Below are 13,727 nucleotides of genomic sequence, written 5' to 3'. Positions count from 1 at the left end.
TGGCTGGAACCTTCTGTGCTCACCTGCCTTCCCTAGATTTCCCTTGCTTTACATGAATAAGGACTGCTAACTATTTTTTTCAAGGTTTTTGCAAGTCAATGGGGTTAAGTGGCTTGCCCAAGGCCACACAGCTAGGTAATTATTAAGTGTCTGAGACCAGATTTGAACCCAGGCACTCCTGACTCCAGGGCCGGTGCTTTATCCACTGTGTCACCTAGCCACCCCCTGCCAATGTTACTTTCACAACAAACACCTGAAATGTAAATATTTTATTATCCCCGTTATCTCCTTAACTCCAGGTCTAGTGTTTTACTCATTACATTGTGGTGGCAGCATTGCACATGGTAAGAGAATATTCTCTGGAGAACTTCAATCCTGCTTTCTCCCTCAGTGCCCTTTATGAGTTTTAAACAAAATTCACACAAATGTAAAAACACTTGAAACCAATTTTTATAATCTACAATGACACTTTATTCCTTGTTTCTGGTAGAAATATGCCTCCCCACCATAAGCATTACTACAATAAAAAAGGCTCTCCCTCCCCTACTGTATGTAGGACCTCTGGAATGGAGCCAGTCCTGAAGCACGGCAAGCTTCTCTTATTCCAATTCCAAATACAGCTCATAAAGAAGACCTTGTTCTGCAAGAGCTGCTCATTGTCCTAGCTTATGAGGCATTCTGAGAGGTGGACAGGACATGATAAGATTTTAGATCCCTCATCCTCATCCCAGACAGAGATCTGCTCAGCACCTCCCCAGGGCCCAAAGAACTACACCTTAGATACAGTCCAGGGTCACTGCATACTCCTCTAGTCTACTAAGCAACTCATTAAGTACGGACCAAGGAAAAAAATAAGAAACATCCTCCTCTGTTAAGAAAACCTGAACAGGCAGAAGTGTTGTCATGAAGAAACCTAGCTCTAGTCTTATGTTCTATGACTTCTCAGCTGCGTGACTTTGGACAAGTAACATAACCTGAGTCTCAGTTCCCTCACTTGAAAATACTGTGTTACAATTAAATGATCTCTAAGGGTCCCCCTTCAGTTCTAAAATCCAGACTTTTAGGTTTGCTGTTCAATCCAACAAAACTGGTAGCCAGTCATTGATCATAAAACTTTAGTATGTTGAGCAACCAACATGAACTTACCAGGACATGAGCAGCTCTGAAGAGATAACTAAATGGATAATACAGGAGGTTGATAAAAGAGGCAGCGTAGAGGTCTGCATAACGCATAACTTGACTGGCAAAGAGTGTCTGCCTCGAGCCACTGCGGAAAAGACTTCCCATCATCCCATAGCACATGTCCATGTCATGAGTTACTTTCTAAAAGCAAAAGACAAGATTCATTTTTAGTCGCTATGTTAATAAAATATGAAAACAGGAAATCAATTTACTTTTAAAAAATGATAATCATTTTGCTCAATCCATCAAAGACAGTGATAGTATTGTTTCTGAACTCCCCCACCATGCACCCTCTGCCCCCTCCCCATACCTTAATTCGTCTCTGAATGGAACTGATATCTGGGCGCTCATTACTGCTGCTGTCAAGGTGCCTAAGGGAAAATAAAATTCAACAGAAATCTTTAGATGCACATTCCTTTAAATTAGTTTCAAACTGTCAAGGGGGATTTTCTTAAGGGGAAAAAATTCTTAAGAAATAAGGAAGTATACTCACTTATAGAGTTCTGCCAAAAATATATCCAAGCTCTGCAATTCCTCAAAAAGTGCTAGAGTAGAGTTTGGAATAGAAAAGGAAAATGTTTTAAATCATTTACACAGAAAAGAAGCATCAATTTTCCAGCTGCTGCTAAAACTGAGATGAAGTACAGGAATGAACAAAAAACAAAGCCTGGGGCTGACATGCAACGTGGTGGCTCTCATCCTCTGCCAAGAGGCTTCTAGACAGATGACCATCTTCCTTACTCTTCCTGCTGCATTAGCAGCCCTGAAGCCCCCTTCTCTCTCTCCCTCCTTGGTCTCCCTCAGTTGCTCCTGATTTATCTCTCCTAGCTCTTTTTCATTAGTTCTTCTTCCCTTATTCCTGAATAGATTCCAAGGTCCTGTGCTTGATCCTTCCCTATCTTCTTGTTGACCCTCATTCCCCCTTGATGACTCCAGCTATTCTCATGGTTTCTGTTACCCCCTTTATGCATTTAATTCATCAACCTACATTCCTTCCATTATCCTTGCCTCGAAGTTATAGCACTGCATCTCCAACTACCTGCTCAATCTCTCTGGCTCTTGGGAAGATGGTGCATCAATTTCTGCCTTTCTCTACCACTGACTGGATATCCATGTCTCAGGAGCTTCTCAAGTCCTAATTCCAGACATTCTGACTTCTCCTATTACTCTAATCTTTTAGGATCCATTCTATCCATCCATATCAATCCATGATCTACATCATTCCCCCAGGTCACTGTCTAACCATACCTCTGCCATATACCACTACTGCTGCTGCTGCTACTACCAATACCATTACTACTACTTACTAGCTAGCATTTATGAAATGCTGTAAGGTTGCAAAGTGTTTGACAATTATTATGTCATTTGATCCTCACAACAGCCCTAGGAAGTATAAGTTCTATGAGTACCTCTACTTCACAGATGAGGAAACTGAATCAAACAGGTGAAATGACTTTCTCAGGGTCACTCAGCTAGTAAGTGAGGATGAATGATGCCAGGACTTCCTGACTCTAGGCCCAACACTATATATAGCACACTAGTCACTGTGCCATCAGCCACTTAAAGATAAACCCTTGGTCACCCACAGGGATGGTTATAATCTACATCAAGGGTCAGCAAACTACTTTTGACAGCCTGTTTTTTTAGGCCCCTTGAGCTTTCATTTTAAAATACTATAAAAAAAACTTACTTAAAAATGTGAAAAAACAAATCACCCACTATATTCTTAGCCATTCGGCAGGCCCTATAAAAACAGGAGGCCATAATTTTCCAACTCCTCCTCTAACCTTACCTTCATTCTTAACTGGGTTACCTCTATGATTTTGACATTTTCCTCTCTGATCACAATATTCTGTCTTTCCATCTCCAGGTCCTCCACTGCCTCAAACCTGACACTTGTCTCCCTTCTATCCACAGCATCCAGTACCCCCAGCCTCCGGTGTCCCAGGTCAGAACACCTGACTTCTCTCTCTCTGTAGTCTTGGTCCTTGGAGTTGGTCAGTTCAACTACAGACTGCCCTCCACCCTCAGGTCCTTTGACACCCTGAACGATAAAACACATCTGCCATTAACTGACTCTATCCCAGACACTTCAGTAGTTGTTCCAAGTCTTCTCTTCTTTCAAGTCCCCAATATCTCTTCTACACCCTACCACCACTTAAGTAGATAACTCTCATCTCCTATTTTACTGAAGAGAAGTTAAGTCAGTTACAAACCTCTCTCACTTTATCTAAAAACCTCGAGAGGTTTTATCCATCCTCTTATTTTATACCTGTGCATTTGATTCCATTCTTCCTTCCTCCCTACTGGTCCCTTCCCTGACCTGCAAGCATATTTAGATCGACTTTATCCTTAAAAAAATCCTCAGTAGGCCCTCAAGGGGCTTTCTTTCTAATATCTCTCTTTCCTTCCCCTGACAAATTTTTAGAAAGAAATAGCTCTACTTGATATTCTCACTACCTCTTCACTTCTTATTCTTGTGCAGTCTGGCTTCTATCTTTGCCTGTGGACTGCACTGCTCAGAATGACTACCTCCTGGGCTTCTTCCCCTGCCTTCCTCCTGCTTCATCTCTTTAGCAGCTAATGGGGCTGTGGGTCCTCTCTCCACTTTGCTCCATGCTGATGTTCTCTCCTGGTTCTTATCCAGTCTGACCATTCCTTGTTAGTCTCTGGCTGAAAAGCTCCACAATTTCCCAGAATTCAGGTGTTATCTGCATACAGATGATTCCAAATCTACTCCAGACTGACCTTTGAGGCTCTGCTCACACTCTTCCATAGTCATCCCCTCTCAGTCAGGGCCTTTGCCCCTTTCTCCTGCCTACAATACTCTCCCTCCTAATAGCTTTCTAATCCTCCTACCCTCTCTGATCTATCCTCCACCTGCCAAAATAAGCTTCTCAAGGCACAGATCTGATCACATTAACCCACCTTTTGCCTACAGGACACAATACAAGCTCTTTACCCTAGCATTTAAATCCCTCCAAACCTAGACCTTAATTTCTAAGAGTCATCTTCACCAACTAAACTCTACCCAAACTATCCTATTAGTTATTTCCCAAGCTTGATCCTGTCCCAGACTGGGACAAACCACTGTCCTGCACAACTTCCTTCATCTCCCAACTTAGCTGCTCCCTGATCTTGATTCCTCCAGGTGTTACTAAGAGTCACACTTTGGCTAAGCATCAAAAGCAGGATTAGAATACAGAATCTGTGTGGTTCAAAGTCCACTAGTCTTTTCATAAACATAAGTGCTTATTATCAACATCAGAGAGCAACTGGGATTTCATAATACAAATCTATATGGAAGAGTGTTAAAACTCAAGTTTCTAAGAAAAGCATATTAATAAAGCTGCTCACTTAACATGAGTCAGGCTAACCCAAGTCTAGGCTTCAAAGTGTCATCTTCCAGCTTCCTCACAAGAAGAAAAGGCAGACAGCAGGGCATCTGACCAAAGTGACTAACAACACAAACTTCCCCCACATACAACTATGAATCGTCCCACAGCCAATCCCTTAGCACACTAAGGCAGAACCAGTTGTACAGAAAACCAGAAGGATAAGGAATGACTTCTTACAACTTTTGTCAGTCCAGACGTGCAGCTCCTGGGCCAATTCGGGGATCACAAGGAAAGTCCGCCACCCTTGTCGTTTCTTTGATTTCAAGATATCCCCAAAAATGTGGTCTCCAATATACAGAATATCCTTGCCCTTGGCCCCCAGTAGGTCACAGATTGTATCAGATGAACCTGACAAGCAAGGAAACATTAGGAAAGAATCATGAGGGACAAAATAAAATGTTCTCCTGTCCAAGCCAAGACTTTAGCTATGTCAAGTCTACCTATCCCTGTGCTGAAACAACAGGCATGACAGGTAATCATCAATTGAGGGGAAGATGGAGCAGGGAGCTTCACTTTTCCAAAATAAACAGCATCATTTCTCAGAGTGGAAGACCTGGGATGGATGTGCCTGAGCAAGCTCATTGCCTTCTAATGGTCTTAAAACTACCTGAATGACCACAATCCACTAAGCAACAATGAATGTAGACACTAATGATTCTTGGCTAACAGTAAGAGTGGCTCATAACCAGGTCCTCCCTTGCTCATGTATCCATGACTCCTTGGGAGAGGCCTGAAAAGCAGCACCAACATCTCTGCCATTCCCATGAGAAGCACAAGGTGAATATGGACTCACACTGAGTACTCAACAGGGAGCTACTGAATTGTGAATTAGATTCAAGAAAGTGCAGGTCTGTGATCCAGAGAGGCCCACTGCCAGGAGCCTGAGACTGGGTCAATTAGCTTCACAGGCCCTTCTACCTCATTCTTTATAGGAAATGTATAAATCATAGTGGGGGCCAACTGCTGCACATGTCCACCCAATGAACGAGAATTGGAATTTCTAGTGCCATAAACAAAGAGCACACTAGATATGTTCATGATGGGATTTCAGCAAAGCGTTTTATAGTAAACCAAAGAGGGGTGGCTGGGTGGCGCAGTGGATAAAGCACCGGCCTTGGAGTCAGGAGTACCTGGGTTCAAATCCAGTCTCAGACACTTCATAATTACCTAGCTGTGTGGCCTTGGGCAAGCCACTTAACCCCATTGCCTTGCAAAAAAAAAAATATAGTAAACCAAAGGAAAATACATGACCTACCTCCTGAATAGACAATTCCATGCTGGAGGGGGCCTGTATAGGTACCAATCTTTAGCTTGCCAGTTTTCTGTGTGAAAACAAAACCTTGATGAATCTTTTCTGAATGTCTTCTACTTCAACCTCCCCCCACCCGTTCCCCATCCTCTTCTGAGATCTTTACAGACTCTCAAGCTCATGCCCATTCTCACTCTGATCACTATGTAGTTTACTTCCCACAGTGCTCTTAGACATGGCATGTGTGAGGACAGAGATGCATCAGACACATTCTCTTCCTTGGACTTACAGTATCCACCTGCCTCAGGACTGTGCCTTCTCCAAAAAACAGAGGTTTTCGTGCATCCACAAGGATTAAATCAAAATAAGACTGCCATGGTCGATGTGAACTTCCTGGCTGGAGAAGAAACAATCATTAGAAGTAAAGATCTTAGATGGTTCTCACTCAATAAATTTCAATTGAACAACCATTTATTAACCCTCTAGTTCCTACCCTTCAGGGGCTTCCATTTTCCTGGAGGGAATACATCAGAGACGCAAATAATCTAAAGTGAACACTCTGATGCCTGGGCAATCAGGAAAACCACCCAGAGGGGGCACTTGAATCAATCATGCCTTCATGAGAAATCTTGCATTTATTCTAGGAGCAACTAAAAGATGCTCAAATCTTTAAATTATGAGCCTTTCTTCTACTTAAATGAGATAATATAGGCAAGTGTTTGGCAAGTAAAAGTACTTAAAGTACTATCTCTAAATGTATTACTACCACTGAAATAATCATTTGTGAATGGAATCTGGTTTTTAAGGTGGATATCTCATGGAAGGAAGACAGTCACATGGGAGAAGAATCAGAATGTGTCTAGTAATTGTTTTCTGAATGCGAAGGATAATACTCTTTGGCACACATTGAGATCTAAGCCCTGGTTATGTTTGGGAGGTACTGAAACTGGTTTTGAGTCAATAAAACAAAATCTGGACACATTTGTGACATCTCAGAGTGAATATAAGGGGGCACAGGTATCCAGCTATGAGTCCTACTCAGAAGGAGCCAGGCCCTGACCACCACAGAACTACATCAGAGCCAGGAGAGCAACAGTAGCCAAAGCCTGGCTGATGCAATGCTCTGAACCAAGGGATTCTGCACCCCTGGCGAACAGTGCTCTACATTCATGTGTAAGCAGGGACAAGTGGAAAGTGCTTCTGGGGAGGTGTGACAGGATGACCAATTTGACAGCCACCACACCGGCAGCTCTTGGCAGTTCAGGATAGACAGGAGTCACAGACTGAAATGTATTTTCTGAGTCAGGGAGATAGATCAATGGCTAAGCTAGAGAATTTGACTCTAAAATGCAGATGTGAACACTGATGTGAACAAACTGAACAGAACAATAATGTAGGATGAATTCTTCAAAAGAGGTGTAGAACTTCTCTTTATCTCATACTGATCCAGAAGGGGGCATATTAGCAGGATTCTTGGGCTAAGTAGTATGTCACATTTTATAATGTCTGCTATCCTGCTGCCACTAAATAATCCAGGTCCAGTAAAATATAGCATTTTAAAACCTACAAAGCACTAGCACAAACAAGGTGAGTAATTATTTACAGATCAAGAGACTGAGGCTACAAAGAGGTTTTGTAATAGGCCTCTAGACATATGGCTACTAAGGATCCACAAAATACTCAAGAAGTCTAAATTCCTTAAAACTAAGAAGAGCTAAGTATCAGGAATAAGGATTCTGTCAAATGTTCCAGCAAGTGAGTATGTTAGATAAGAGTAGCTACTAACAGTTAAGATGACCTAGTATACCATTTCCTCTATTTCTACAAGCAAATAGATCAAATATCTATCTGCAATTTTTAAAATCCTTTTTATTTCTACCAAGAACTAAAAACAAAAGAATCCATCCCAGCTTCCTCAAAGTCACTTGGAAGTCTATGGGAAGCCCAATGCTATTATCCCTTATTGTTGCTCCCAATATGAACCATGAGAAAGAATGAATTTAAACTGGGGAGAATCTCAGATCCACTATCTTCTCTAGATAGGCCTGATTCTCTGCCCTACTTTTTTAGAGTTGCTGGAACACATTCATCATTTTGAAAGTAATGACTTATTTGAGTTATATACAGTACCTTAGGGCCATGTGGGAAATCAAATAAGTAAGTCATGATTTTCTGGAAGACAAACAAACAAGATTCAAGTAACTTCTCTCAATAAATTCTACAAGAGGTCATGCACATTCTTCATAAAACTAAGAACATTTTTTAAAGAAAAGATTCATTATTTTCCTCTCCCACTGCTACCCTCCTGCCTTTTTCCTGAAAGTGACAATTGGGGTCAGAAGGAAAAACATCATTTCAATATGCTTCTACCACAAACATGGAGGCAAGTAAGTTGAGCTGGGAGCCAGAAAGAGCTGCTGCCAAAGAGCCCTAATGAAGGCAGCCTCTCTCCCACACCAAAACTGTAACGAGAGCCAGAATCTCTGGTCATAATTTGCTACAGAATGGCCATTATGTTCTTGTTGCAGAGCTTGAAAGGAGGAAAGCAAAGAAAGGTTATACTTTGTGACAGAATAATGCTTTTCTGAGAGTCTAGTTTATCGGGGGGGGGGGGGGGGGTTCTTCTTGTATATCAACATTTGTATTGCTTTGTGTTATGAGCTAAGGTTGGAGACACAGAAAACATCAAAAGGCCTGGATTAGTGACAGCCTATAGAACACCTTCTAATCTTTTCTGTTTCCTTAAGAATATCTGTGTTAATCAGGGGCAATTTTGGGCTGTCTGCAATGGAGAATGCCATCTGTATCCAGATAAAGAACTGTGGAGTTTGAACAAAGTCCAAGGACTATTTCCTTTCATTTAGAAAAGAAACTTGCTATCTTATTGTCTGATCTTGCTATCTCTTATACTTTATGTTTCTTCCTTAAGGGTAAGATTTCTCTCTCATCACACTCAATTTGAATCAATGTACAACATGGAAACAAAGTAAAGACTGACAGATTGCTTTCCTTGGTGGGGGGGAAGTAAGATTGGGGGAAAAATTGTAAAACTCAAAATAAATAAAATCTTTAATAAAAAAAACACAATTATCTGTGTTGGGGAGAGCTAGGTGGCACAATGGATCGAGCACAACCCTGAAGTCAGGAGGACCTAAGTTCAAATCTGGCTTCAGACACTTAATAATTACCTAGCTGTGTGAAGCTTGTGTAAAAATCACTTAACCCTACTGCCTTGCCAAAAAAAAAAAAAGGATATCTGTGTCAGAGGGTTGATGGAGATGATAGAAGGGCTACACCTAAGGCAGTCAGGTCAAAGGCATTTCCAAAGAAAGAATGCTCTCTCTAAAATCAGCGAGGCTAAGCTGTAGGGCACCACCAGCCTCCATTCCATTTCCAACCTGCCTATAACCTGTAATTAAAAGCAGGGAGAGCTGAGACTTCCTAGTTTGTGCTTCAACTGCAAATATCTTGAAAAGGAGGAGGGAAAAAAAGAACCAGGTAATATTCCATCTCATTTGGTCCTGGGCTTCCTGGATATCTTTCTTTGAGTGTCTCTTCTGTATATCCCAGGATTATAGTTGTGTATGACCCTAGAGAGAATCAGTGTACTGACCTGGACTGGGAACTGCCAGAGATCCAGGGTACAGAGAATACCAAAGAACTGGAGGATAAAGATTCTTTGACAAGGGCAGTGACCACTTGGTCCTTGACTTTCTCTCTTATCCCAGTTTGCTCTGGGTCTCTAAAATACACCTTATTTCCCATATCAAAAGCTGATGAAGACTTTCTCCCACAGACAGTAACCAGGCTAAGTCTAAATTCTTATTTATACTAGTTTTTGGTCAGTAGGGCACACCTGGGAGTTGTTCTACTAACAAGTATGATTTTACATCAATTTATGCAAAAGTACATGTGAAGAATGACTGGCAAAGGTTAAAGTACAAGTATTCAGGCCTTATTATAAAGTAGAACTAAATGGTTCAGGTGTGAAATACTTTATCATGAGATCACAGGAAGGAGCACTTTCTTCAAAGAATCAATTTTCAAAAAAAAATAATAATACTATATAAAAGGAGGAAAGGAAAGAGTTACAACAATCTTATGCCTAATGTATTTTATTGTTGGGTAGTAATATAAGTAAACATACATTTTGTCACCAAAAAAACAAAAGGAGAATAAAATCATATTAAAGCTTTTCTGAATATATTAGGCATTGGAAAAAATCTTTATATTCAATAATCAAATGTCCTACAAGTGGGTTGTGGAAATGTCTGCGTGTATAAAGAAAACAGGAAACCCAACAACATTCAAACTAAATGTTGCAGAGTATGAAGAGAGACATTTATATAGAATAATTGCTTAAAATAATCAAAATAAAAGTATTTCAAGTAACACTGTCAACAGAAGCATTGTCAAAACAAGGAAGGTTCTGAAAGGGCAAATTTGATGATTTCAGAATCTCTCTGGCCTGATTTTCAAACAAGACATACCTCTGCTTAAATAATGTCGCAATTCTCATCATGAAAACCCAGAAACAGAATTTCTTTGTTTAGACAAATAAGTCAATATCACATTTAAACAGCACTTACATCAGTATATTTATAGTCACTGTTTGTAGCAAGAAATACTTTTCCTACTTCCTTCATTCGGCTAAGAAGCAAAGGTAGCTTCCCCTGAAATAAAGCATGATATAATTAGTTCTAAGTGTCTGCTTATTTAAATACTGCAGCAAACTTTTTGCCATTAGAAATAGGGTATTTCAATTTTATCTTGCTTATGCTTGTAGATAGTGCCAGTAAGGCAATTTCTTTAGAAGTATTCTAAATCTTGGCCCACACCTTTTTATTTAAAGCCTTCCAGGCTTTTTTTTTTTTTTTGGCAAGGCAATGGGGTTAAGTGGCTTGCCCAAGGCCACACAGCTAGGTAATTATTAAGTGTCTGAGGTCAGATTTGAACTCAAAGTACTGACTCCACAGCCTGTGCTGTATCCACTGCGCCACCTAGCTGCCCCCAGGCTTTTTACTATAAATTACATAAAGAATGTTTCAAAACTCTAGTTCTAATCTGTAGCTATAGAAATAAACAGAAGCCTGATTTTTTTCTTGCCCACAACTACCTGATCCATTAATATTAAGACTTTTCTCTGGCCAAAAGTGACTTTTTTTTAGGTTTTTGTAAGACAATGGGGTTAAGTCAAAAGTGACTTTAAAAAAAATACTTCGGGGCGTCTAGGTGGCTTAGTGGATAAAGCACCAGCCTTGGAGTCAGGAGTACCTGGGTTCAAATCCAGTCTCAGACACTTAATAATTACCTAGCTGTGTGGCCTTGGGCAAGCCACTTAACCCCATTTGCCTTTCAAAAAACCCCTAAAAAAAAATACTTCATATATAACTATATTCCCCAGCAAAGAAACATTTCCCTTTGAAGATTTAATTATAAGTAAAGTCATTAGCATTTTGGTTTTGAAAGTCAGTCATTATGCCTTTCCATTGTCTATATACTGATAAGGCATTTCTCAGGTGATTTCTACTTACATCTTTGACTACATATTTCTCTAGATTTTCAACTGTCTTTTCCTTGAGGGAACCCTGAAAGGAAGGCAAAAGTAAATAAGGAAAAACATAATCATTTATTACAAGAAAAATCCCACCCACTATTAATCCCAATAAGGAAGAAATAAGATGAAATGTGGATTGTGAAACAAAGGTACCTGATATTTCTGTCTTGGGGATAGACTTGTGATATCATTAGAATACAGAATTACACTGAAGCAATCAATCCTCTACCAAAGCAGATCATTGCCAGCTTCACAAGTGGTAGTCTAAAAGGCTGGTCTGGTACACTGACCAACTGAAGTCTTCACCCAGGGTCACAGAATCAATATGTATCTGAAGCAGGATTTAGGCTGGTTCTTCCTGACACTTCTGACACTTGTTATCCTTTACACTCTGAAGTTTCTCATCAAATTTTTGAGGTACAAATAAACACAAAAACCCTCCTTACCTTTACACACACACAAAAATGTGCTTCTATTTTAAAAGAGGAAATGTGCAACTAATTTAAGTATTTTAACTTCACTTACTAAGTTATGCAAGAGAAAATAAAGTGAACTACCTGGCAAAAATTAATGGGTTATCATTACCCACAAACTGTGAAGGGCAAAAAATATAAATACAAGTTTGAATCAGTACCTAATTCATTCTGAATAAAGAAAAGATAGGAAAATGGGGGGGGGGGAGAATGGAGGAGAGGAAGAGAACAGAAGAAGTAGGCAAGGAGGAGGAGGTAATTTGATCACTAAAGGAGAGACAAAGATAATTCAGTGCTCCTTTGATCAATGGCAAATGCAAGGTTCTCATTTTGGAGATATCCTACATACACCTGGAGAAGAGCTAATCTCACATCAGACAAAATGGGTTAAAGAATAGAGGAAACACAGAAAAGCCACAGGATACCTTGTAATGAACCCAATCAACAGCATCTCTCACATCCTGAAACATACTCCGGAAGGACATAAAGAGGTCTCCATCTTTAAATCCTGTCTCACAGCTGCAGGAAGGTAAGACAGTGTAAAGGAAAAAAAAGGTGAATAAAAATAAACATTAAATATCAGACTAGGGGAAGCAAAAATTATGTCACATGAGTTGGATTGGCTTTATTCCAAACTATTATTGCCTCAGGTAAGCCATTCCAGTCATCAGAAATGGACATTTTTAGAGTACAATTAATTTGAATGAACAACCAAGTATGTAATAATAAAAGGTCTCTAAAAGTTCAAAATTATAAATATATTAGATATTTTTGTTTAAAACACTTTTTAGAAACAGACCCCCAATCAAGTTACTTTAACATTTTGAAAATTGAAAATTTAATCTCCCCTCCCACCCTGCCTTTTCTGGCCTAGACCCTAAAACAAAACTACTGCCCATTTGAAAATCTAATTTAGTCACTTAAATCACAGAACTAAGTGCCTCATAGTAACTGGAAACAGGATATAGAGAGGAAGAAGACATTGGTTTCTATGGCTACTATAATCAGGAAACAAAATGACACAATTCTCCCTAAACAGAGAGAATAACTGAAGAAGCTCATTTTTTTCCTTCTATTTTTTCAGACTCTGTGAAGAAGAAATAGGATTAACTCCTGGATCAAATCTTGTTGGGCCTGGGAATGAAATTAAATTACCATCACCAAAAGGCTCCTAGGTAGCTGCTGTGAAATGAGTTGGGGGGTTTTAGTGCAAATCTGCTTGGACAGATGACCATCACACAAACCTCCCACTCAGTTGTCACAATTAGCACCTCTGCTGGCCGTCTTCATTTCCAGGAGAAGCCAATCAGAAGTGGTCCCTTCCAAACAAGGCTGCAGCCACTGGCAAGGAGAAGGGGGCCGTGTGGGAGGTGAGAGCCTGCATGGAGCTCCTGGTGCTGTCCCATCTCTCGGGCTGGCAATCTGGCATCTCACTAGCACTAAATTCTCTTTAGAAAAGCAGAAAAAACCTACAATAGCCAGTTCTCTAAAACCCTATACATTAAATAAAAATTGAAAAATAACAAAAACTGTAAGTTTTACATACCTGGAATATCTGGCACAATTAGTAAAAAAATCTACTAAGCAGGCCAACAGGTAGGTTTCTGAAAATAAAAAAATATATATATGCATAAGATACAAGAAAAGTAATTGATTAAAGTCTATTTCGTGTGATGCGACTATTGTAAGAAATGATAAGCAGGTTGATTTTAGAAAAATACATATACATATATATACATACACATATACATACATAAGACACATGTCTACACACACAAATATTAAATATTAAAAAAATCTGTGAAATGGTGGCCTTCAGGGAAAGGGAGGAGAAAGTCTGTCCGTCTGTCTGTCTCTCTCTCATACAG

General features: G+C 39.9%; 1 protein-coding gene across 6 annotated transcripts in view; it reads right to left on the bottom strand.

Moving 5' to 3' along the window:
• The window catches only part of NT5C2 (5'-nucleotidase, cytosolic II), a 136,858-nt gene that overhangs the window by 13,456 nt on the left and 109,675 nt on the right, over positions 1-13,727 (bottom strand). For all 6 annotated transcript variants that reach the window (XM_074233804.1, XM_074233803.1, XM_074233805.1 and 3 more), the window contains 11 exons: positions 13,406-13,463; positions 12,285-12,378; positions 11,364-11,417; positions 10,419-10,502; positions 7,960-8,001; positions 6,119-6,226; positions 5,836-5,902; positions 4,758-4,928; positions 1,676-1,727; positions 1,493-1,553; positions 1,147-1,323 (listed from right to left, as the gene is read on the bottom strand). In XM_074233804.1, the coding sequence (XP_074089905.1) occupies positions 1,147-1,323; positions 1,493-1,553; positions 1,676-1,727; positions 4,758-4,928; positions 5,836-5,902; positions 6,119-6,226; positions 7,960-8,001; positions 10,419-10,502; positions 11,364-11,417; positions 12,285-12,378; positions 13,406-13,463 (968 nt within the window). The remainder of the gene's footprint in view (positions 1-1,146; positions 1,324-1,492; positions 1,554-1,675; positions 1,728-4,757; positions 4,929-5,835; positions 5,903-6,118; positions 6,227-7,959; positions 8,002-10,418; positions 10,503-11,363; positions 11,418-12,284; positions 12,379-13,405; positions 13,464-13,727) is intronic.

This window comes from Macrotis lagotis, chromosome 4 (genome assembly GCF_037893015.1).
Source record: "Macrotis lagotis isolate mMagLag1 chromosome 4, bilby.v1.9.chrom.fasta, whole genome shotgun sequence".
In the NCBI taxonomy this organism is placed as follows: Eukaryota; Metazoa; Chordata; class Mammalia; order Peramelemorphia; family Peramelidae; genus Macrotis; species Macrotis lagotis.
Note: the sequence above shows the minus strand (reverse complement) of the source record. Positions and strands in the feature narration are given on the sequence as shown.